This window comes from Hyperolius riggenbachi, chromosome 1, assembly GCF_040937935.1.
Source record: "Hyperolius riggenbachi isolate aHypRig1 chromosome 1, aHypRig1.pri, whole genome shotgun sequence".
In the NCBI taxonomy this organism is placed as follows: Eukaryota; Metazoa; Chordata; class Amphibia; order Anura; family Hyperoliidae; genus Hyperolius; species Hyperolius riggenbachi.
Window position 1 is genome coordinate 292069525 of NC_090646.1, and position 26155 is coordinate 292095679.

The following is a 26155-nucleotide window of genomic DNA, read 5'->3' on the forward strand; positions in this document are numbered from 1 at the left end:
TACATAATTAAGACAGTGCCTGACATGAAAGACTCTGTCTTTTATTCTGGACGTAGAATAATAAACTTTGATTGAAGAATCATCTCACGGCTGCCACTGATACCGCCAGTCACACTGCCGTTTGCTGTTGGCCTCCAGTACTACATGCCACCACTTATTCCTGCTGGCTCTCTGGCGCTATACTATCCAGGGAGCCTGCAAACCATCTTTGAGCCCTCCAGTGGGCCTCCCTATTGTTCCAGAGATTAGACCAATGACAATCCTCTCTGAGAAATATTTTCATTGGTTTCCACTGCTGCAGAAATCAGACCGCATCCGCAGAGTTTCCACGCAAGCAAAACGCCGCCATCCGAATTGCTTGCCTTAATGATTCGGCCGACATTACAGCATTTTTCTGTGTGGCCAGCAGCAAATCCCATAGCCGTGTATGGCATGGCTTCTGGAATTCATCTGCGTACTCGCAGACCAGGAAGTGCCGTCAACACATCTCGCAGCTGCATGCAGCAGTTAGTGGAAACTGGCCCTTAGTCTCTGGACCAACAGAGTGGCTTGGCGGGAAGCTTAAAGGTGCTTTGCCGGGGCTCCCTGGATAGTATAGTGCCAAGTAGCCAGCTGGAAGGAGTGGTAGCCTGTGCTCCGAGGCCAGAGGTGGAGTGACAGATGAGAAAAGTGGGTTCTTATCCGTTAGCCGGGCGCATCCGGCAGGTGGCGACAAAACTCCACCAGAGTTACATTTTTCCCTACTATCCATGTCGGCATGGAGGGGGAATAGTAATTAGCGCCACCTGCCAGATGCGCCCGGCTAATGGATAAGTACCGAAAAGTGTTACATTTTTTTAACTAAATATGTAGGGAATCAAAATGACTTTCTGTACTTATTAAAAATACAGGCATCTAGGGTCTCCTGAGTAAAGAAGGATCCCAGGTGCCCAAAGAAGTTGTTGGAACATAGGTGATAGACTGTTCACCTCCTTTGAGCAAGTGATAAGTTCTTGCCCAGAGGGGAAGCATCACTGATAATTACCCTGAAACCCCTCAGCTTTCCTTGGAGGGTTACTGTTCCTCACACTCCTTCCATCCCCATACCTTTTCCTTGGGGAGGTGGCCCCCACCTCCTTCCGCCGCCCCCCCCCCCCCCATACTTTTGCTGATTGGCTGGTGGTCCTCAACACCCCCATAGTTTTTCCTGGTGAGCTAGTGGTCCTCACTTTTCACCCATACCTTTCACGGATAGTCCTCACCATAAAGCTCGTATTTTTGCCCTGGTGTGCAGATCAAAAACAGATAGCGAGGTAGATCACGGCGTGTGAAGCCACCACTGCAATCTACACTCCTTATTCTTAGGGCTAGCACGTCGTTCCAGCGGAATCTGCCCGGTGCTGAGAACAGACTCTACTCATCTAGGCAGTTAGTTTACTTCCTGAAGTCTTGACGCTAACGTGGTCACATGAGCGAAGGTCACGTGGGTAAGTGACGTGACAGGGTCCTTTAGCCACTGGGATGTGATATTCATCATGCAAGCTGAAAGCGTGGATTGTGTACTACGAGCCGGTATAGTATGCAAGCACGCACATATATGCAAAGCACACATTACACTCTATGGAGTGGACCCGTATATACATTGTCAGCGCTTAATAGTGTTTACATTTTGAAACGCCTTCTTGATTAGTAGTGTAGGTATGTGTCACTTGTATCCAGTAGGAAAATGAGAATCTCCTAAACCTGCATTATTTTGTGGGTGAAATATTTTTAACGTAATTATTATACATACTGCACTGAAGCTGTCACTGCTGGAATATGACATGACGTGTATTTTAATTTCCAAAATCATTATTTGCATTTCTCAAAATTCATCAAGCATTAGTACCATGGGAAGTAAGAAAACTACCACAAATCCGCAATGTCTAATTTTTACTTTAATCCAAGATGGTGTTCCAACCTACATTACACTGATTTTCCTGATTCGCCTTCTCAAATTAAACTTTTTCCTGTGTGACCCTCTGCTCTGCCTAATGTTAAGCTCCCCCTCTGCTCTGCCTAATGTTAAGCTCCCCCTCTGCTCTGCCTAATGTTAAGCTCCCCCTCTGCTCTGCCTAATGTTAAGCTCCCCCTCTGCTCTGCCTAATGTTAGGCTCCCCCTCTGCTCTGTCTAACGCCAAACTCCCCCTCTGCTCTGCCTAACGCTAAGCTCCCCCTCTGTTCTGCCTAACGATAAGCTACCCTACTGGCTGGAACGCTCAATGCTTCCCACTCAGCTTCAAACCACAGACCATCCAATCTCATAGATGCAATCGATGCCCTGAAACCGCTGGAATTAGGCAACAGACAAGCCAGGAACGTGCGTGCGACACAAACACTTTAAAGAAAACTTGTTAGAAAAATGTGCCCCTGGGGGTATTTACCTCAGGAGGGGACCTATCGAGGCTTCCCCCGTACTCCTCCGTCCCACGGTGGTCTTGCTGTGCCCCGCCGAACAGCGAGCATTTACATATTTACCTTCCCGGCTCCAGCACAGGCACAGTAGTGGCTCTCGGCTTGGGATAAGCCGATCCCAGTCGGGTCCGCTGTACTGCGCACACGCAAGTTGCCAGAGCGGACCCGACTGGGATCAGCTATTTCCACCTTATCCCCAGCCGCGAGCTGCTACTGCCCCTGCGCTGGAGCTGGGGAAGGTGACAATTGTAGACGCTACTGCGCCTGCACCACAGCCTGACAAATTGTCGGTTGGGGCTTCGGAGGGGCCCAGCGAGACCACCGTGGGACAGGGGAAGCCTCGATAGGATCCAGAGGCTTCCCCCTCCTGAGGTAAGTTCAGGTAGAAGGCTGCCACCGGCATCTCTTTATTTTGGAAAGAGGAACCCACTAGCTAGGCTGCGCTAAGAAGAAAGGGTTAACAATCTATTATTACTGAAACAATGCAATACTTCAGGTAGCGAATCTTCTGAAAGGCTAAGATTCGTTCTGTGGTGCTCAAAATGTAGGCTCAAATGTTGCCACCCAAGATACATGACTGGGTCTAGTGTATGGCTGCTTGAAAAATATCCCCCACATTTGCATTTGCAGTGAATCAACGGCGATCACGGCAGTGAGATTGCTGCCATATACTTTTAATTACACTACCACTTTTAAAAGCGCTAGCAATAGCTGTGATTCGGCGATCGGTGGTAAATGCCTGCAAATCGCCCCAGTGTGAATGGGCCCTTAGGGAAGGCCAGTGAGATTCAAATAATTCTGAGCTATGCAAAATTATGCAAATTTATGCAGCTTGAAAATAGACCAACTGAATGGAGCCAAGGAGGGATTTTATTGGTCCATTTTCAAGCTGTCTAGATTTTTTTTATTAATATTATTAATTCTTTAGCAACTCAGAATTAATGCTATCTCTTTGACCATCCCCATTACTGATGCCTGAAACAATTATCTTACTGGAGTCACTCTTTTTAATCGGAAAGGGGTAGAGTTGGAAGTTCAGGATGAGCAGGAGGCTTCTTTCTGCTGGGACTACAAAAGTAATACAGATACAGTTGGGGAGGGTACACATAAGTTCACACAAAAAAAAAGCATCATTTTTTAAATTTGTAATGCATGTTTTAACTGGTGCGTCATCCATAGTCAGCTGACAGTTTAATATGTAAAGTGCATGCAGTAAATGATATTATGCTGCAGGAAGCAATTTATTTCCCCTGCATGTTGGATCTTCATTAGATGTGAACAAGCAGGTTGATTAGCATGTACATGTGTTGCGATTCTGCATGTGGGGAAACTGCGTGCAGTCCTCCCAAGTATGAACTGTGTGTCAAGATGCGTACACACATGCGACTATAGTAGTTTGAAACGATCATTCCCCAATCATTTCAAACGACGATCGTTTAAAAAAAAAAAGCAGCCAACGACTATTAAGTCTAACGACTGACGAGCTAGATCGTTAAAAACGAACGATCTAGCTTGGCGGATTTTTTCCAACGACGATCATTTGCAAAAGTAGTACATCATTGGAAACCGTCGTTCGTACTAGGCTTGACATGCGCATTTCGCCATTTCCCCATGGAACTTTTCATTTTTATGCGCAAGCGCAATAGTTGCTTTACGTGATGTAACGTTCGTACTAACGATCAGATCGTTACACACTTTTAAAAACTAACTTTACTTAGGTCGTTCTTTCATCAATTAAAAGTTCGTTCGTCGTTCACGATCGTTGTCGCATGTGTGTACGCAGCTTAAAGCGGAATATAACCCTACATTTGAACTTTGCTCTAAAACATTATTTACAGCATATTATATGCATCCAGCATTTTTTTTTACTAGACCAGCATTGACAGGGTTACACACAGAGCTTTAAAGTTCTGTGGAGAGAACTGCTCCCCAGCCAAGTTTAGATAGATACATTTAAGTAAACAAAATGTAACAAGTGAGGAATGTTACACACTATTTGGCTGTCCTCCAGCTCCTGCACAGTCAGAGAGAGCCAGTCACATTCCACACTTGTTACATTTTGTTTTGCTTAAATGTATCTATCTAAACTTCGCAGGGAGCAGTTCTCTCCAGGAACTTTAAAGCTCTGTGTGTAACCCTTCCAATGCTGGTCTAGTAAAAAAAAAATGCTGGTTGCATATAATATGCTATAAATAATGTTTTAGAGCAAAGTTGAAGTGCAGGATTATATTCCGCTTTAAGGAATAGAAATGATCCATGAACTGGATTTTTTTTGTGATTTGATGCAAAATTGATTGCACTTTGTATGTAAATTGACCTAACAGATGTAGTTGCTGCCGATTTTGATTGGTCCAGATTAAAGTATACATCTGGGAAAAAATCAGATGTATTTACTTGGGGCTTCCTCCTGCCCCTGGTAGCTTATGTGTCTCTCACCGCAGCCTCGCTCCAAGCCGGTCTCCTGGGGCCCCCTCCATACAGCACTGCGCTTGCATGAGCGTGCGGCAACGCCACTTGTTGTTGTGCTCCCATGCATACGCAGTGGCCGGTGACCTGGTCGGGTCAGCAGCTGCTACGGAGGTGAGACCGGCTTGGAGAGGAGTACGGCGAAGGACGTGCCTATGTGTCCAGGGGTTGGAGAAAGCCCCAGGTAAGTAAATCTGATTTTTTTTTCTTATATATTTCCCAGATGTATCCTTTAAGGGTACATACATACATCCATTTCTGATTGGCCAATTTTACCACCTCAAAAAAGTATGAGGTGGAGGTGGTAAAATTGGCCAATCAAAATTGGATTGCGTGTACCAGGATTAAACCCTGGTACTCACTTTCATAATATGTTATGGAAGCTTTTACCATGTCTGCAACTTTCGTTTATTAATTAGGGGGGAATAATCTTCAGCAATCAAATCTCTGCTTTTGTAAAATCTACTTTCTCCTAATGAACACTGCAAAAACTAAACACCTTTTCACCTAAGGAAGATCTGTTAAACTTTGTTCACACTTTTTATGATATTAAAGTTGCACTATTACCTTGTTCTCTGAACAGTTCTTCCTATTAAAGACCTCTACTTCAAACAACTACATTTCATGCATTAGGGCTAGTTAGTACCCACTTGTGTTGCAGAATATGACCTCGATTCACTAACCAGGGCTAAGCCGGTTAGGAGGCCTTAACAGTTAGTGGGTGCAAACCACAGCGTTAGGTGGTTTGTGCCCACAGGACCACCCACATCGTGCACAGAGCGGCGGGGCAGTAATAGTGCGCGGTGCGATAACGTCGCACACGCTGCCTTGTAAACCAGGTGCGCCGAAAACGGCGCATTGGGTGCCCTCGAAGCGGCGCATTGATGCGCTGTTTCGGGGGCACCTGATGCGCTATACAAGGCAGCGGGTGCGACGTTATCATCACACTGTGCACTATTACTGTCCCACCGCGATGCGAGTGGTCTTGTGCGCGATGTAGCTTTGTGGGACTATTAGTGCCCGCAAAGCTACTCTTATGGGGCACTAAGCGGCTGTTCACTCCGGCACTATCACTTAAAGGAATACTATTGATCCCCAAGTGTTCTAAAATGATAACGTACAAATAATGTCTAAGTAGCTGTGTAAACATTTTCCTACTTTTCATGTTAAATATCAGAGGCAAAAGCTGTAATTTATTGAGGGTAGGATTTAGCTATATTGGGACAAATCAATTGCAGAAGGGGTGTCTGCTTCAATGCACAGCCAGAGTTGCATATCAGACTACAGAAAGCAAATATCAAACTCTGAAAGCAAAAACAGTATGAAAAAGCTGTGACAATTGGTTACATTTCCTGTGCTCTCTTCAGACACTTCAGTCAGAAACAGAGCTCCCAACAGCTGCAGCTCCTGTGTCCTGTCTCTCTCTGTCACACACAGAGCTACACATACAGTTAACTGATCAAGTGTGAGTGGAATTTCCCCTCTCCTCATGGCTCAGTCAGCCATCAGTTTTGGCGTCAGTAAACTTTGAATGTATTTTGCTAACAGTAAATAAAGAAGTTGCTACTACAATGTATACACCAGTACTTAGCAGCACTTCCCAAACAATTCCTGTGTCAATTGAAAAAAATATGTGAATCAATAGTATTCCTTTAACGTCGGTTAGTGACTCAAGCCCTAAATCTGCAATATCAACTGACTGCCCATACAATTCTATGTGCCTGTTCACAGTACTGATTTGTAACCGATCGTGTTATGCTAACTCACTGTATGCAGGCTTTGTTTTAAAGTCAAAGGGCTTGATCCAATTCACTTTTTTCGCTACGTTCACAGTGGGACATTGTTATTGTCCTACGTTAATAAAGTCTTATAACGCAGTTTACCACATTGCAATGTTAATGCAGCAGTGCGTTACCATAACGCAACATGAACGTTGCATTCACTGTGCGATGTTAATGTTGCGTTGTAAATTTTGCGTTATGGTAATGCGCTACTGCAGTGCGTTACTTCTAAATGCAGAGGTTAACAGATACAGGGAAGCATACTTTTTTTTATTGCCTGCATGACTTACTGTACCTACTTTATGTGACGTTGACGCGGCATTAATGTGCGTTGAATTTTTTTTTTTTACGTTGCAATTTAAGGTTGCTACTTTCTTTAATGTCACATCGCAACACAACGTCCCACTGTGAACCTAGCCTTTCTTCTTAGTTTTCTCTTAGGTGGTTTTCACATCTTATTAATAAAATACTTTTTAAGCCATCAGTAAGCCAGAAAATACTCAGAATAGTTTTGAAAGTACCTTTTCACCAACTTCTTGGCACTATTTCAATTGTGGTGTGCTGAAAAGAAGATAAAAAATATATCCCTAGGAGAAAACGTAGGAGAAAAAGTGAATTGGATCGGACCCAATGTCTAGTCTCCATTGCAATTCATACACATTATATCACATACGTTATGCAACGGACCACTTTGAATCCATCCTCAAACCTGAAATGGAAGCATAGATGATTTCTGAATCTTTTGAGTCATGTGCGAGAAAAGTGCATCACAAATGATGTTGTTGGGTGAAATGATACAATGTGCTGGATTCCTTTGGGGAGGCCAATGACATCTGGGTACACATGGGTAGATTTTCACTCGATTCAAATACAAACTTTTGCCTCCAGCTATAAAATCTTAGAGGATTTTATATAACAGATAACAGGTTATCTGTTAAACATGACAGTACCACTGCAGTATCCTTTGCTAAACCTTGAATACGTTTTCTACCATCCTATATTCAAGGCAACCAATAAGATGAGTCTTATGTTTATTTCCTTTTCTTCAGGTTTTTGAATAAATCATCAATATGCGAAACCTTAAGTTACTCAAGTCTTTACGTTGCACCTCAGCTGAAGGCATTGGCTGTCCACAGTGCAGCTCCATACGTACAGATACTGGAAGTGTTCTTATTGGCTCAAATTATGGTTTTGTGGAACTGGATCCAAATTCAGAACAGGTAAGATGCTAAATATTCTCAATTTTTAATTAAAAAAAAATGATTATGTGAGTTAAGAATATCTTATTAAGGAAAGAGATAAGAACAAATCGAACAAATCAGAGCAAAAACAATTTTAAACCTCTCAAATATCTCATTTTCTTTTTACCATTAAATTAAATAAGAAAGAAGTACACTCCATTTAAATAGCGCTCTTATAATCTAAGCATAGCTTTTTCTCTGTCCAATCTTCATCTGCTTTTAACTAATTGACTGATATGATGCCTTCAGGTACACTTTAAAGCAATCCTGAAGTGAATTAAAATAAAGAAGATAGGTAGTGGGAAGCCCATGCATGGTGCAGAGGCACCCCACAATTCCAGTTCCTTCTGTTTCTTCATTGTGCAAGCATAAGCATGTCAGTTTTGTGCTTGTGCGAATAAGGTCAGCCCATGCACAGAAGAATAAAGTTGCTTGTGCACACAAAAAGAAGCTACACATGAGTGGCTTCGTTCTACTGGGCATGTGTAGGCTTTGCTCGCTCATACGTATTACAGACACGCTGGTCCATGGCTATGTTTGCTCACTGAAGAATCCTATTAGCCCCTTAAAGGGAAGGTCCATGCAAAATAAAAAAATGAGTTTCACTTACCTGGGGCTTCTACCAGCCCCATGCAGCCATCCTGTGCCCTCGTAGTCACTCACTGCTGCTCCAGTCCCTCGCTGGCAGCATGCCGACCTCGGAGGTTGGCGGGCTGCATTGCGTACATTTTTACGCATTCCCGCTAGTGCAGGAACATTAACACATACATTTTTATGCGTTAGTGGTTTAATGCGTACATTTTTACGCATTAAACTAACTAACGCATTAAACCACTAACGCGTAAAATTGTATGTGTTAATGTTCCTGCACTAGCGGGAATGCGTAAAAATGTACACAATGCGGCCCGCCGACCTCTGAGGTCGGCATGCTGCCAGCGGGGGACTGGAGCAGCAGTGAGTGACTATGAGGGCACAGGATGGCTGCATGGGGCTGGTAGAAGCCCTAGGTAAGTTAAACTCATTTTTCTATTTTGCTTGGACCTTCCCTTTAAAGAGGAACTGTAACGCCAAAACGGCCCCTGGGGGGTACTCACCTCGGGTGGGGGAAGCCTCAGGATCCTAATGAGGCTTCCCACGCCGTCCTGCGTCCCTCGGGGGTCTCGCTGTAGCCCTCCGGGCAGCGGTGACGTCATTATTTACCTTCCTGGCTCCTGCGCAGGCGCTCTGATGCCTCTCGGCGCCGAAGTAGGCGGAAATACCCGATCGCCGTTGGGTCTGCTCTACTGCGCAGGCGCAAGTTTCCGGCGCCTGCGCAGTAGAGCGGACCCGACGGAGATCGGGTATTTCCGTCTATTTCCGTGCCGAAAGTCGCCACAGCGCCCCCGCTGGAGCCAGCAAAGGTAAATATTGAACTGACAGTCGGCACAGTCGCCGGCTGTTCGGAGGGCTGCGGCGAGACCCCCGTGGGACAGAGGACGGCGTGGGAAGCCTCATTAGGATCCGGAGGCTTCCCCCACCCGAGGTGAGTACCCCCCAGGGGAGGTTTTTGTTGTTACAGAGTCTCTTTAAGTCGAAAGGTATAGAGTGGCCCAAGACTAGAACAGTGCGATATGAATAGATATGGGAAGCCTCTGGCCTATCCATAGGCTTCCCATTACTGAGGTAGGTATCTCTTTTTAAATTTTATTTCGCTTAAGTTTTGTTTGAACAAGGAGATACATTTAGGTAGAATATATTAGAACCAGCCTTCCCAAGTGTTTGCACGGTGCTGCGAATTGTTAGTTAGAATTTTATTATGGGTTTACGCAAGAGGCATTCACTGAATTATCGCTCAAGGAAGGCTTTGTCCAGATAGGTATATACTTTGGAATGAATTACAGATTATAATTATTCCACCTACCTTGCCCATTTTGACCACTAATTTATTTACTAAACTTGGATAATACAATAATACATTCCTGAATACATAAATACTTGCGTAGTTCAGTTTGTTAGTAGTTAACATTTCTTGAAATGAGCAGGTTGGAATTCAAGGTTAGTTGGACATTGCAGACATACAGCAATTTATGTTCTGCATCCTTTATCTACAGGATGAAACAAAGTATCTAATTTGCACATTGCATTCTCACAAAATGCAATGTGTGGGAAAGGCAAGAACCTGTATGAGAAATTGTGAGGTTTTCAGAAAATGTGATACATGGCCTATTATTTTACTTCAGAAGATTTCAGTTTTATGGTTTTCAGAGGGCATAAGATTTTCCATTTTCATTATCCGATTCATAGATTGTGTCAAGTCTGCCAGCTGTGGATTTCTGGACTATTTGCAACCTGATTGGTCAGTTCTCTTGGTCCTTCTAAACTGTATCTTCAAACACTTTTTTTCATTATGGATACTGGCCCTGAACACAGGTTTATTCATCAACAAATATTGCGCTGTGCAGCACGAGTTAAATAGCTTACCGTGAGGTAAATGTTAGGTGTGCATGGATTTAAAGCATAACCTTTCACAACACGTTTTCTGGCTCAGACCTCCCTTTCTTTATACCTAAATCCTGGCACCTAGACCAGACATCTCTAGGTTAGCCCCCTGGAATTGAACTATGCGTATCCTAGATTGTATAGAGCATCACCATTGTTCCTAGGCAGAAGTTTTCTAAGTAGGAAAACACAGCATTGAACAGAGATGTCTGAAGTTAGAAGCATATGGAGGCTGCCATATTTATTTCCTTTTAAACAATACCACTTGCCTGGCAGCACTGCTCATCTCTTTGGCTGCAGTAGTGTCTGAATAACACCAGAAACAAGCATGCAGCTAATCTTGTCAGATTTGGCTATAATGTCAGGAAGGCGTGATCTGCTGCATGCTTGTACAGGGTCTATGCCTAAAAGTTATAGAGGCAGAGGATCAGCAGGCAACTGGTATTGCTTAAAGATAACTGGTATTGTTTAAAGAGAACTCAAGGCGGCATACTGGAATCCGAATAGGACCCAGAGGCATGTCATGTGCACAATGGGTCACTATATCGCTGCTGACAGACACCCCCACCCGCACCGCACTGCACCCCCTTAAAGATCGCCAGGCTAGCGACAATCTGCTTGTTGCTAGCCTGCTCTATTTATCTGAGACTTATCAGTCAGCCTCTTAGCATATCCCCCTCAATGATACGCTCCCCCCTGCCGCTCTCCACCTCTTCTAACTTCCTCCAATAGGAAGCCAAGCCGCGAGTACTTGCTGGGTTGCACATTGTGCACATGACATGGCTCTGGGTCCTATTAGGATTCCAGTACGCCGCCTCGGGTTCTCTTTAAAAGGAAATATTATGACAGCCTCCACATACCTCTTGCTACAGTTGTCCTGTAAGACAGGAGGTTTCACCTCTGAAACAGCGTTATCAGTAATTAGTCCCTCCCTTTGTTCACTCTTTGTGCTAACTATTAGGGTTTTTGCTCACTGCTAAATTTCATTGCAACCCATATGCGTAATTTGATATTGGGCTGTATATGTTTATTTTCTAAGCCTTGTGACAGTTATTGATTCTGATAATCAGCACCACACTGCAGGATTGTGCACTTTATCTTTCATCCTGTGAAATACACTTCACTATAAAGTCAAAGCTAAACTTAGGTGTGCATGTTTTATTTTTCTTTGTCGTATTGTAATCTCTATAATGCCATTAATCATAGAATCTTTAATGTAAACTAGATGATAATCAAAATCACTGTTGTTTTACTGTTTTTACATAGATATGTAATATGTTTGTTTTTATAGATCATTTTAGATGTCTCCTTAACATCTGAGGGCTATTTACCAGAGGATGGAAGTGGTCAGCTTGTAGGAATACAAGATGTTCCAGATCAGCAGTCATTATGTGCTGCCACCTCCACAGGCGATGTTCTCTTGTGTAATCTCAACACTGGTCAGGTAATTTTTATGGTGCAGTTTAAGTATTGTTTATGTAGTAAACTATGGGGACACATTCTGAAGTGAGAGGTACTGTATATGGAGGCTGTCATATTTATTTCTTTTTAAAGGGATACTGTAGGAGGGTCGGGGGAAAATGAGTTGAACTTACCCGGGGCTTCTAATGGTCCCCTACAGACATCCTGCGCCCGCGCAGCCACTCACTGATGCTCCGGCCCCACCTCCGGTTCACTTCTGGAATGTCAGACTTTAAAGTCTGAAAACCACTGCACCTGCGTTGCCGTGTCCTCGATCCTGCTGATGTCACCAGGATTGTACTGCGCAGGCCCAGTATGGTCTGTGTCTGCGCAGTACGCTCCTGGTGACATCAGTGGGCGCGAGAACATGGCAACGCAGGCGCAGTGGTTTTCAGACTTTAAAGTCTGAAATTCCAGAAGTGAACCGGAGGCGGGGCCGGAGCATTGGTGAGCGGCTGCACGGGCACAGGATGTCTGCAGGGGACCATTAGAAGCCCTGGGTAAGTTCAACTCATTTTCTCCCGACCCCCCTACAGTATCCCTGTAAGCAATACCAGTTGCCTGACTGTCCTGCTGATCCTCTACCTCTAATACTTTTAACCATAGACCCTGAACAAGCATGCATCAGATCAGGTGTTTCTGACATTATTGTCACATCTGACAAGATTAGCTGCATGCTTGTTTCTGGTGTGATTCAGAATCTACTGCAGTCAAATAGACCAGCAGGGCTGCTAGGCAACTGGTATTGCTTACAAGGAAATAAATATGGCAGTGTCCATATACATCTCACTTCAGTTGTCCTTTAAGCTGACTTTTTTTATTCAATACTTCTCTTTATCATTCACTAGCATCTAAAACCTATTTTTAAAATGCACTTTGCACATTCCAAAAGTTTGTGTATGATGCACAAACATTAACTGTGAATCAAGTTAAGTGTACATTATTTTTCTTGCAGCTGGAGTGTGTTGGGAGTGTGGACAGTGGCATAGTTGCTATGAGTTGGAGCCCTGATCAAGAACTTGTCCTCCTCGTCACAGGTAAAAATACTTGTTGTCAAACATTTATATAGGGAACCGTGTATATCTTAGAAGTCTTACATCTGTCTTTTTATGGTTGGGCTGGGGGGAGAATACCTGGTGAAATACCTTCTTTTATTATGTTGCCCTTTTATAGTTTCACTGTAAAATGTTTGTGACTTATATACTGTATAATATTGTTGAATTAATTGGTATGGTTATACATTTAAATGTAATGTATATGCCATAGAACTCTAGCAATGTTAGCTGAAAGTTCAGGTCTTGATAACAGACCGTCCCAGTGTATTAGAGAAATTGAGTTCAGTTATAGCCAGGCCATGACTTGTTTCAAGCAGTCAGTTGCCTGTAACAGGCATACAGCAGATATTTTCCTGTTATTCAAAGGAACCCATAGTTAGAGGAGTATGGGGGCTGGCATCTTCATTCCCTGATAAACCATTTCAGGTTGCCAGTTGGCTGGCAGTCATGCTGAGCTTAATAGGACACTTAAGTCAAACAAAAAAAATGAGTTTTACTCACCTGGGGCTTCCAATAGCCCGCTGCAGCTGTCCGATGCCCTCGCCATCTCCCTCCGATACTCCTGGCCCCACCGGCAGCCACTTCCTGTTTCGGTGACAGGAGCTGACAGGCTGGGGACGCGAGTGATTCTTCGCGTTCCTGGCCACAATAGCGCCATTTATGCTGCTATAGCATATATCATATACCATATAGCAGCATAGAGGGTGCTAATGTGTCTGGGAACGCGAAGAATCACTCGCATCCCCAGCCTGTCAGCTCCTGTCACCGAAACAGGAAGTGGCTGCTGGCGGGGCCAGGAGGATTGGAGGGAGACAGCGAGGGCACCGGACAGCTGCAGGGGGCTATTGGAAGCCCTAGGTGTGAGTAAAACATTTTTTTTGTTTGACTTAAGTGTCCCTTTAACACTTTCGTTTTTTTTGTGTTGTTGTTTTTGAGTCACACACCAGCAATAACCATGCAGCTAGTGAAGCCATACTGGAGTCAAGGCATCTGATGTGCATGCTCATTCTGGGCCAATTACTTAAATTATTAGAGGCAGAGCATCAGCTAAGGATTCAGCCAACTGGCATTGTTTATTGGAGAATGAAGAAGACAGCTTACATACAGTACAGTAGTCCTTTCACTTACAGTGGACCCAAACCAAAAATTTTTTTAAATTCAAAATATTTAGTTGCACCACTCTGACACATACAAAGATAAATAAACACTGATTCAAGCCTATGGGCATTTCAGTGCATGCTTTTCACCCTTCTCTTTTCATAACTAGGGTTATACAGGTGGCAGCCATTAGCAATTCTTCCTTTGCTGGACACCACCTACTCCACCAGTTTGCCGGATTCTGTCCAGGCAATATGAAAGGAAGGGAGGGGTTCCTCCAATAAATGTAAAATATTTTATATTTGTCATCATGCAGCTGAAAAAAGGCTGCTATTTATTTTAATAAAATTTAGAAAATAGATTTTATTTCTGAAATCTTGTATTTTTAATTTGGGTCCACTTTAAGGTTCCCTTTAAAAAGAGGAAAAGTCAACAAAGGAAAATAATAGTTGTGTATACAGTGTTTGAATGTATTCTAAGGGACACTAACAATACAAAATTACACAGCTGAGAGTAAGCTAACATCAGATAATAAACTTGGGTTTACTAGGCATAAGCCTTGATTCGCTAAGCTGCGTTGCTAAAGCAGCACAACTTAAATTGAGCAGAGCGTGTGACAGGAAGCCTGTTGGGCCAATCAAAGTGCAGGTATCACGTCCTACAAAGACCCTGGAGCCAACGCGGCTCTGGGTGGGATTAAAGGATTGGCCGGTACCTAGACAATAGCAGGCATAAGTTAGCACCGAATGCTACACAGCACTACACCCCATAGCGTGCGCACAGGATTTTTTAACTCACGTCACTCACGCAGCTTAGTGAATCAAGGCCATAGAGTTGTTTGGCAAACATGCAAAGCTTTCATGAAGAAATAATATAAGGCCTCATTCACACCTAAAATCAACAACGCAAGCATTTTGCGTTTTGTGGGGGGCTTTTTCCCTCTCCCGGCGATCCACTGCACACTGCGTTTCTGGTAAAAGCGTTTTTCATATGCACATGTAGGACTTCCTGGTTTTGTATATTTTTAAAAGCGCTTTTTCCAGAGTGGTTTTGTAATTCACTCTCTGACGCAAGTTGGGAAGAGAACTCTTTGACCCGGAAAAGAATAAATACAATGCATTCTAAAAAAACGCGAACGCAAATGCAAAATAAAGCGGTTTTGTAAGTGTTTAACACTCTTCCTATACCTTCCATTATAGCAAAAACGCCCCAAAAATGGTACAGGCACCGCTTTGCTGAACGCACAGCGCACAAACCGCCCTAATATGAACCTTCTCATAGAGATTCATTGAACAAGCGTTTTGTGGGCGATTTTAAAAATCGCCTGCGCTTGAAAAAAGGCAGAAAACGCCCCTAGTGTGAACGAACCCTAAATGTTTATACTGAGAATGAAATAGATGCAGTATACTTGGTCTTTGCAAAGTGAATGCTTTCAACATCGTTTTCCACAACAGCTTAGTACAGAAACTGAGAACGCAGGGACTAAGGAAAAGTTGTCTACATGGCTAAAGAATTTGCTAATGGACAGAAGGCAAAGAGTATCAGTAAAGGGATCTCGCTCAAAATGGTCCAGTATTAGTAGTGGGTCCCCCTAGTGGCAGTTGTGACTCAATTTCTCTTTAAAGAGACACTGAAGTCTGGTTTTACCTTATTTTCTTATACAGCCTTCTACAGCATTAAATTCTAAGCTGAATCGCCGCATCCCTACGTTAGAATTATGTATTTATAACCCTGAAATTGCTCAGCAAAGTTCTACCACTTTACAAGTCGTAGATTTTCTGCCTGGTCTCTTTGTGCAGTAGCTCTGCCGCTTATCCAGTCAATCTCCACGCCTCTCAGCGAAAGAAGACGGGGCGGGGAGATTGACTGGAGTAGAGGCAAAGATACAGAGCACAGCTCTGCCTCTTCCAGGCAGCAGATTGATGCGAGCCCTGGACCTTTGCTGGGCAATTTCAGGGCTATAAATAACTCGTTCTGCCGTGAGAATGCAGTGATTCAGCTTAGAATTGAATGCTGAAAAAAGGCTGAATAAGAAAATAAGGTAAAAAACGAGACTTCAGTGTCTCTTTCAGAGCTTTATTAATGATGTAGTAGGTGGCAGAGAAGACCATGTAGACAGTTTTGCAGATGATACAGAATAACATGACATTTTTTCAAGTTCTGGAAGGATCACTCTATGGGCAAGGAAATGGCAGTCAAAATTTAACCTTGGCTAAGGTTAGGCCATGCATCTTGGCCAAGCTAATGGAATAATGCCAAATGAATTAAATAGGATAAAGTTGGGGCAACCGACTTGGGAGTTGGAATAGGAAGTACTGGATAATAATAACTTAAGCAGTAATATTCAATTCCAAGCACTTGCAGCTAAAGTCAAATTTTGGGATACATACAAAAATGTAGTGCTGGTATGTTGTTGTTCCTTTTTAACCAATTTGCAAGGTCATATCTGGAATATTAAGTACAGTATTGGGCTTCAATCACATTGAATTAATAATATTACTAGAGGTACAGTGGTGTGTACAGAAAGTTTTTAAATGATCACAATTTAATGCCACATCCTATTTGCTGGTGGAGACTGCAGCCATCGCCTGGCTGACATCAGGCTAGTTAGAAAATGTGCTTTCTGCTTGGCCTGGCATGCCGGATCATCTCTGCCAAGCAAATTGCTTTCTTTCTTACCCCACCCACTGGAAGACGGTATGGTATCAATGCATATGCAAAACTGACAGGGCAGTCTTGCCATTTTAAAGTGTATACTTTTTTTTTTCTTTCAATTAAAAGGAATTTGTATGTTCTCCCCAGAAGCAGGTGTAGATGTATACTCTTACTTCGTCTTTTAGTAGTTCCATTAATCAAAGATCTCTACTTCCTACTTGTGTATTCTCTCTGCTGGTAGCAGTAGCTGTCTCTGTGCATTGACCACCTTTCTCCTGTCAGCTTCTAATGTAAATTGTGTGGGGGGGCGCATGCGCGGCGCCGGCGAGGACGCATGTGATTTCTTGCCGCTCCGCACCTCGGCTGCTCTCCGACTCTAAATACAGCGACAATCAGCAGTCCTGCAGCCCCTAAACGGGAAGGTTTTACCTCACTAATATGGCAGGAAAGGGTAAGGAGAAGAACGGGCATAAAAACGCCGCTTCTCCTAACACAAGCAAATCTCCGCCACAGACAGGGACCCGCCCTGACAAAACCAAGATGGCGGACGAACACAGCCAGGCCTCCCGGAGTGCTCCATCAATTCCAGAAAGACAACCAATCTCCCCTCGGCAGTTTAACCCAGACCTGGACGAGACCCCTAAACTACCTCCGCATCATGAAGACCTCATCACACACATCCAACGAGTCTTTAGACTCGAACTGAAGGAGGCGGTCAAAGATATCACAGACCAGATCAAGGACCTGGGGAGCCGTGTGGACGAGATAGAACATCAAGTGGATGAGATTGATGAAGCACAGGAGGCAGACAAGCTGCAATTAGACCAGCAGGCAGAGAAGATTGAGATGCTGGAACTAAAACTAGAGGATGTAGAGAATCGCAGTAGAAGGGCTAATCTCCGCATCAGGGGCCTACCAGAAACGATCACAGATCTGAAGCCTGCGGCCTTAAACATTTTCAGCGCGCTCCTGCCACAAGTGGACCCGGCTCAGTTTCGCATAGTCCGGATCCATCGGGCTCTTGCTAAAGTTCGCAACCCAGACCTACCAAAAGATGTAATACTGAAACTGCATTATGAGGAGGTAAGGGACCTGATCTTAGAAGCTGCCCGCAACCTCACCGCCTTACCGGGAGCCCCAGCCAATGTCCAGCTATTTGCTGACCTGGCCCCATCAACCATCCAGCGACGCAGAAATCTTCGCCCTGCCACGCTATCTCTCCAGAAGGCAGCGGTAAGATATAAATGGGGATTTCCCTTCTCCTTAATCTTCACGTATAATGGCACTATATATACCAGCCGCACTTTGGAAGAGGCACGCAGGCACCTGGAACAAGCGGGAATCCAGATGGAACCGATGCCACTCACTTCGCTACCACAGAGAACCTCGCGCCCCGCCAGGGTCTGGGCGTCCAGAAGACATCGCTTGCGCCCAACGCAACCCTCAAGATCTAACATCTGATCCTCTATCCACCTGCACAAACAAAGACTACCCTACAAGGTGAAGCCAGGGCCCCACGGGTCGGCTACTGCAGATACCCTTCTCCAGGTGGAACAGTGTAAATCCACGCTTCCCTGACGGATCCACTCCGAAACGGTTCCCCCCCCCCCTTCACAGCTATAAACGTGAGTACTGTCCCACATATTTTGGGCCATAGACTTTCTATTACACAAAAACACTGGACGCAGGTTCTTACATTTAAGCCATATGGAAAATCACAAAGAAGCCCCATCCAAAACCTAACGGAACTTTTAATCTCTTGATTCCATTTGGATCGCTTCAAACATCACCATATGACCCGGGTTGCCCTTATAATGCTGCGGGCCGGACTCTTATACACAGAGTGGTTAAGGGGACTTATACCGACATATAGGCTGCAAAACAGTTTTCTATTTTTGCATTTCTTCTCTATTTTTTAGTTTTTGATGTCATTTTTTATTTACGGATGCCTACATACAATCAAAGGCCTTTGATGCTCCTTTACCTACTTTAGGAACAAGGACCTAGTTCTAGCAATAAGCAACCACTAGATGGTGCTGCAGGACAAGAAATGCAGTTTCTTAAAATGTTGATAATACACTAACTTTTTCTTTGCAGAATGTCGGAGGCAGAGGGGCAGAAAGTGCTGTCCCCCACACATGAATAGAGCTGAGAGTAGTATAATAATGCTCTCTGCTCTCTTCATCACTTTGAGGATGTTCTCCTCTTCAATGACTTATGAATATGCTATATACGCTATTGGGCCACGTTGGCCATGTTTTTTGTTTATATGTCAGTTATACATGCAGGAATACTTGATGCTGGTCGGTCGGGTGGGGTGGAGGGTGGCCCCCGGGACCCCCTGGGTCTACTAAAATTTCTAATAGCTACTGAAAGCAATTCTGACCTAATTAAAATATGACACAAGTTAATATAATATCGCATAATGCGAAGGGACTGAATTCCCCATCTAAAAGAAGAAAAGCCTTCTTAGATTATCAGAAATGTAGCCCTGATGTAATATGTGTCCAGGAGACACACTTCACAAAAACCTCATTCCCCAAATATTTTCACATGCAATATCAAAGATATTTTATATTGTCAGCATCCACTAAGCACAGAGGAGTGATCACGCTCCTTAAAAATACGTTTCCTTTTGTTCTTGAGAACACTATCACAGATGACGAGGGATGCTACACTATCCTAATTGGCACCATCCAATCACAAAAAATATGCATCATAAATTTATACGCTCCCCCGGAAGCCCCGCTAACCCCGATTAATGCAATCCTCAAACAAATTGAAAATTACTCAAACTATTCTATTATCTGGGCTGGCGACTTTAATAGCGCCCCCAATCCCAGTGTGGATAGATCACAGCAACCCCCGTCATCAAGGCAAAAGCAGCTCTCCAAATCCCTAAACAGAGCTTGTACAGACTACCACCTTGTGGATTCATGGAGAGAACACAACCCAGCTGCACGAAGCTACACCTTCTTCTCCACGGCACATCATAGCTACTCGAGAATTGACACAATTTTATTATCTGCAACCTTAATACCCAAATTAATCTTTGCCAGACATATGATCAGCTCATGGTCAGACCACGACATAGTCTGGACGGCATGTTCCTCCCTGACTACACCAATTGCGAGACCTCCTTAGAGGCTTAACGAAAGTTTGCTAGCAGACGGGGAAGTTGTCCTGGAGATTGAGGAGCAGTTACATAACTACTTCAAAAGTAATGACACGGAACAAATTAGACCTGATATATTGTGGTTAGCTCACAAACCAACCATTAGAGGGCACCTTATAAAAATCGCTTCCCATAGGAAAAAACTTAAAAATGAAAAGCAACGCAATCTCGAACACAAGCTAGCATTACTTCAGATGGCACATGCTTCTTCCCCCTCGAGATACCTTTATAAACAAATACAGGATATACAAAATCAGGTAAACATTCTCCTTTCGGCTCGGACAGAAAGGGCCATTAGATGGACAAAATCCAAGGTCTATGTACAATACAATAAACCAAACACATGGCTCGCTAGAAAACTTAGGCAAACCCACTCTTCTAACAAAATTCTACAAATTAAAACTAAACAAGGTGTGACTACCTCAGACCCACTTAAAATACATACAGCATTTGCAGAATACTATAAAACTTTATATACAGCCAAACCTACAGAAGCTCAGGCTGCTGAGAATAACGCCTTCTTCCAGAACTTAAGGACGCCCGTCCTTCTCCCAGATAAAGCCTCGACCTTAAACATCCCTATCTCAGATCTTGAAATCTTCCTAGCTATAAAACGGTTAAAAAACGGAAAGGCCCCGGGACCCGATGGCTTTTCTGCAATTTACTATAAGAAATTTAAGAGAGTACTCATACCTTATCTTAAAAAGATATTTAATTCTATCTTAGAGGGCAAAGTTCCAGCACCCGAATTTCTTCAGTCCACAATAGTAGTGATCCCAAAGCCTAAACGTGACCCACTAGATATTAAAAATTATAGGCCTATATCTCTCCTAAATCTCGATTACAAAATATTAACAGCAATATTGGTTGCCCGCCTGAATAAAGTATTAGGTCCTCTTACCCATAGAGACCAGGTGGGTTTTGTCCCCCATCGCCAGGCCCCCGACAACCTTAGAAAAGTAATTAACATACTACATATAGTTAGAGCCACCAAAGCCCCGTTTGCCTTGCTATCCCTCGACATGGAAAAGGCATTTGACACAATAGACTGGACCTTTATGCATGCCACCATGTCGAGGGCTGGCATAGGGGGTTCATTTTTAAATGCCGTTACCGCCCTATACTCCAATCCTGTGGCACACCTGAAGCTTCCCACTGATTCCCCTACACCAATACCTATCCGGAGAGGAACCAGGCAAGGCTGCCCCCTATCCCCAGCCATATTCGCCCTAGTAATTGAGCCTCTAGCGAATAAAATTAGGTCCTCTATTGACATCCAAGGCATAAAACTTAAGAAATCTGAATACAAAGCCAACCTATTCGCAGATGATCTACTTTTAACCCTCTCTTCCCCTCACACTTCAATCCCAAACTTACTACAAATAGTTAAGCAATTTGGGCAACTCTCCGGCCTCACCTTGAACATTAACAAATCAGAGGTAATGTTTGCCAACCTCACCAAATTTAGTGCAGAGGCCCTGGCTAATAAACTGGGCCTATCTTATCAACCCAAATATATTACATATTTAGGCATAAAAATTTCTACAGACCCGTCTAATCTTTTTGCATTAAATTACAAACCTGTCCTGTCCGAGCTGAAGGGAGACCTGCTGAGGTGGAACTCTCCATCGATTTCCTGGTCTGGACGCATTCAATCCATACGTATGAATCTATTACCAAGGATCCTCTATCTATTTAGATCACTTCCGATACAAATAACCAAAGCCTCCTTAAAAGACCTCCAAACCTCAATCTTTAAATATATTGCAAATAATAAAAAGAGTAGAATCAGACAATCAGTCATGTACCTTAATAGGGACGGGGGGACTGGGGGTCCCTGACCTCTTTAGCTACTATAGAGCGGCTCAACTAGCTCAGATGGCACAAGTTCATGCTACCTTTAACAGACCACTTTGGGCTGAAATAGAAGACGATCTGCTGTCACCAATCAGTTTGGCGGCCCTCCAGTGGTCTCCGCACCTCTCCCCGGCAAAGTACAAAAGACAATCACCCCTTTCAGCCCACTCACTTTCCATCTGGCAGAGACTGAGATTCAACAAAAAGTTACAATCTAACATACCTGTCCTAATGCCAATACTTGGCAATCCTGACTTCCCTCCTGGACTGGACTCACGCCCCTTCCACTGGTGGGCGTCACATAAATTCCTCTCATTGACAAGTATTCTCATTAATGATAAATTCCCAAATTGGCCCACATTTTGCTCACATATTAAATACCCTCCCACAGAGACTTACAGAGCTGTTCAGATATAGCACTACCTGAAAGCCCTCACACAATCAAACCCCGTCCCCACAAGGCTCACTACCTATGAGCACTGGTGCAGCCGGAGGCCGCTGGAGGGCGGACTTATATCTTATTTATACTCCATAATATCCCAACCTCTAGAGCCAAACAAACTCCCGTCGATAAAAAACATGGGAGGAGGACTTGGGGCAGGAACTTGACATGAAACAATGGGCTAAGTGCTGCCTGACTTTAGCCAAAGGCAGTAACTATTTCTCTCATATTGAGACTAACTATAAAATTCTACACCGCACCTACATAACCCCCCAGAAATTGCACATTATATCCAAGTATAGTTCTCCCCTCTGCTTCAGAGGGTGTGGACAAGTAGGTGATCTTGTAGGTGATCTTGCACATACCTGGTGGTTCTGCCCGATAGCTAAGAAATACTGGGCCCAGGTGGCCTCGGCTATAAGTACAGCCCTCGAGATAAAATTAAACTAAACCTGGCGTGTCCATATTTCAGGAGTGTCTTGTACATGACGTCCCCCATGTGTCCTCCTATGTCTCCTCTTGTATCCCCATGTCTCCCCAAGGGTCCTCCTGTCTCCCCCAAGGGTCCTCCTGTCTTCCCCAAGGGTCCTCCTGTCTTCCCCAAGGGTCCTCCTGTCTTCCCCAAGGGTCCTCCTGTCTTTCCCAAGGGTCCTCCTGTCTTCCCCAAGGGTCCTCCTGTCTTCCCCAAGGGTCCTCCTTTCTCCCCCAAGGGTCCTCCTGTCATCCTCAACTGTCCTCCTGTCACCCCAAGTGTCCTTCTGTCTCCCTGCCTCTTCCCTTCTCCCCATGCCTCCTTCTGTCTCCCCCAAGTGTCCTCTGGTCTCCCCCTGTGTCCTCCTGTCTTCCCCAAGGGTCCTCCTGTCTTCCCCAAGGGTCCTCCTGTCTTCCCCAAGGGTCCTCCTGTCTTTCCCAAGGGTCCTCCTGTCTTCCCCAAGGGTCCTCCTGTCTTCCCCAAGGGTCCTCCTTTCTCCCCCAAGGGTCCTCCTGTCATCCTCAACTGTCCTCCTGTCACCCCAAGTGTCCTTCTGTCTCCCTGCCTCTTCCCTTCTCCCCATGCCTCCTTCTGTCTCCCCCAAGTGTCCTCTGGTCTCCCCCTGTGTCCTCTGGTCTCCCCCTGTGTCCTCCTGTCTTCCCCAAGGGTCCTCCTGTCTTCCCCAAGGGTCCTCCTGTCTTCCCCAAGGGTCCTCCTGTCTTTCCCAAGGGTCCTCCTGTCTTCCCCAAGGGTCCTCCTTTCTCCCCCAAGGGTCCTCCTGTCATCCTCAACTGTCCTCCTGTCACCCCAAGTGTCCTTCTGTCTTCCTGCCTCTTCCCTTCTCCCCATGCCTCCTTCTGTCTCCCCCAAGTGTCCTCTGGTCTCCCCCTGTGTCCTCATGTCTCCCCCCCCCCCCTGTGTTTATGTCCCTGCTGTTCCTGGCTCCCCCCGCATACCTCTCCTCCCTCCCCCTTGTGTCTCTGTGATCGCCTGTGATCATTAATGACGCGTCATTAGAAGCCGGCACTAGAGGAAGTCGCACAGAGAAGCCCGATGTCTTCAATCACCGCGGGCATGATGGAGGAGGTGAGCCTCTGCTCGCACGGGGGGTCACAGAGACACAAGGGGGAGGGAGGAGAGGTATGTGTGGGGAGGGTAGCCAGGCACAGCAGGGGACAAGGCAGGGAATCCCAGATGTCGGCAGTTCGTTTCTGCGTGCATTCGTAAGTCGGGGATTCCCTGCCTATGCCGTATAACAGAGGTCCCCAACCTGGGGGCCGCGGCCCCCTGGGGGTCCGTGGGCAGATTTCTGGGGGGCCGCGGCGGATCTGGCCTTTCTCCCTCTCCCCCCAGCGGCCGCCGTTCCTGATACCTTATGAGCGGGCGGCCGCTTTCTTCCTTATATTTCCCATAGCCCCTCTCCTCTTTGAAGCATCTCGTGTTACAGCAGCGCTTGCTGTGCGCATGCTGTAAGGAGGGAAGGAGGCGGGCAGCGTTCCCATGGTAACGGCGATCGCCGCTACAGGAAGCCGCTGCCCTATTTCCTACCCTTCCTTACAGCAGCCGCGCGGGAAGCGCTGCTGTAATACGAGGTGCTGCAAGAGGAGAGGAGCTATGGGGAATACAAGGAAGCGACCGCCCGCTCGTAAGGTAACAGGAGCGGCGGCCACGGGGGGGGGGGGGGGGGGGCTGTGCGGGGGAGAGGAGAGGCTACACTGGGCTAACTGGACTGGCGACACTGGGGCAGCGATACTGGGCTAACTATACTTGCTATTATGGGATAACTATACTTGCTATTCTGGGCTAACTATACTTGCTATACTGTGGTAACTGTACTAGCTATACTAGGGTAATTATACTTGCTATACTAGGCTAACTGTACTTGCTATACTGGGCTGACTGTACTTGCTATACTGTGGTAACTGTACTAGCTATACTGGGGTAGCTATACTTGCTATACTAGGCTAACTGTACTTGCTATACTTTGGTAACTGTACTTGCTATACTAGGGTAGCTATACTTGCTATACTAGTCTAACTGTACTTGCTATACTGGGGTAACTATACTTGCTATATTGGGCTAACTGTACTTGCTATACTGTGGTAACTGTACCTGCTATACTAGGCTAACTGTACTTGCTATACTGGGGTAACTACTGGCTATACTGGGGTAGCTATACTTGCTATACTAGGCTAACTGTACTTGCTATAGTGTGGTAACTGTACTTGCTATACTGGGTTAACTGTACTTGCTATACTGGGGTAACTATACTTGCTATACTAGGCTAACTGTACTTGCTATACTGTGGAAACTGTACTTGCTATACTGTGGTAACTGTACTTGCTATACTAGGCTAACTGTACTTGCTATACTGTGGTAACTGTACTTGCTATACTGTGGAAACTGTACTTGCTATACTGTGGTAACTGTACTTGCTATACTGTGGTAACTGTACTTGCTATACTAGGCTAACTGTACTTGCTATACTGTGGTAACTATACTTGCTATACTAGGCTAACTGTACTTGCTATACTGTGGAAACTGTACTTGCTATACTGTGGTAACTGTACTTGCTATACTAGGCTAACTGTACTTGCTATACTGTGGTAACTGTACTTGCTATACTGTGGAAACTGTACTTGCTATACTGTGGTAACTATACTTGCTATACTAGGCTAACTGTACTTGCTATACTGTGGAAACTGTACTTGCTATACTGTGGTAACTGTACTTGCTATACTAGGCTAACTGTACTTGCTATACTGTGGAAACTGTACTTGCTATACTGTGGTAACTGTACTTGCTATACTAGGCTAACTGTACTTGCTATACTGTGGAAACTGTACTTGCTATACTGTGGTAACTATACTTGCTATATTAGGCTAACTGTACTTGCTATACTGTGGAAACTGTACTTGCTATACTGTGGAATCTGGGAAAAAAGGGGGGGGGCTGCTGCCGCTGACACTAGCCACTCCCACTCACCCCCTGCCCCCAGGGGGGCCCCGGAGAAAATTTTGGTCGGGATAGTGGGCCCCGGGCTCAAAAAGGTTGGGGACCCCTGCCGTATAAGATGCAGGGACTTTTCTCCCCATTTTATTTGGGAGAAAAAGTGCGTCTTATACGGTGGAAAATATGGTAATGAAAGGGAAGTTTTATCCAGCCTAGCTGTCTGCACCATATGGGTTTTTTTCTCTCTATGAAGAGCTTGATATTCTATTAATGTATTCCCAGAGGTTGCACCAGCAGTACATGAAAAAGCATCCTGGTATTTGTGGTGTGCGCTATAAGGACTGTTTTGTGGTGAAAACCGGTTATCAGCAAAGCTGGCCAGAGGCATGAAAATTGTTGCTCAGTCTTAACATTTCTGATTGGTTTATCTTATGTCTGTACACTTGCCTCCAAATGCTTTGAGGGAATGATGTCAAGGAAAAAATAATTTTTCAAGATATTATCCGTTGTGTTCTCCTACAGAGGAGGTTGTTTTCTTTTCTTATGTCTCACCCGTTCGTAGTTGACCTTTCATGACAGCTGTTATATT

The 26155-nt window shown here is 44.8% G+C and overlaps 2 protein-coding genes across 4 annotated transcripts in view; one reads left to right on the plus strand and one right to left on the minus strand.

Moving 5' to 3' along the window:
* The window catches only part of TBC1D2 (TBC1 domain family member 2), a 161907-nt gene extending 160494 nt beyond the window's left edge, over nt 1–1413 (minus strand). The window contains exon 1 of one of the 2 annotated variants that reach the window (XM_068233713.1): nt 1242–1413. Coding sequence is in view for 1 of the 2 variants with exons in the window: in XM_068233711.1 (XP_068089812.1) it covers nt 1222–1244 (23 nt within the window). In the remaining variant the exon portion in view is untranslated. Of the gene's footprint in view, nt 1–1221 lie in introns of both variants that reach the window. The other variant, XM_068233711.1, reaches the window with a different exon arrangement.
* Nucleotides 1414–1476: 63 nt separating this feature from the next.
* ELP1 (elongator acetyltransferase complex subunit 1) overlaps nt 1477–26155 on the plus strand; it is a 136738-nt gene continuing 112059 nt past the window's right edge. The window contains exons 1-4 of one of the 2 annotated variants that reach the window (XM_068233717.1): nt 1477–1551; nt 7730–7900; nt 11691–11843; nt 12816–12897. In XM_068233717.1, the coding sequence (XP_068089818.1) occupies nt 7751–7900; nt 11691–11843; nt 12816–12897 (385 nt within the window). In that variant the 5' untranslated portion in view covers nt 1477–1551; nt 7730–7750. Of the gene's footprint in view, nt 1552–1658; nt 1678–7729; nt 7901–11690; nt 11844–12815; nt 12898–26155 lie in introns of those variants that run through there. The other variant, XM_068233718.1, reaches the window with a different exon arrangement.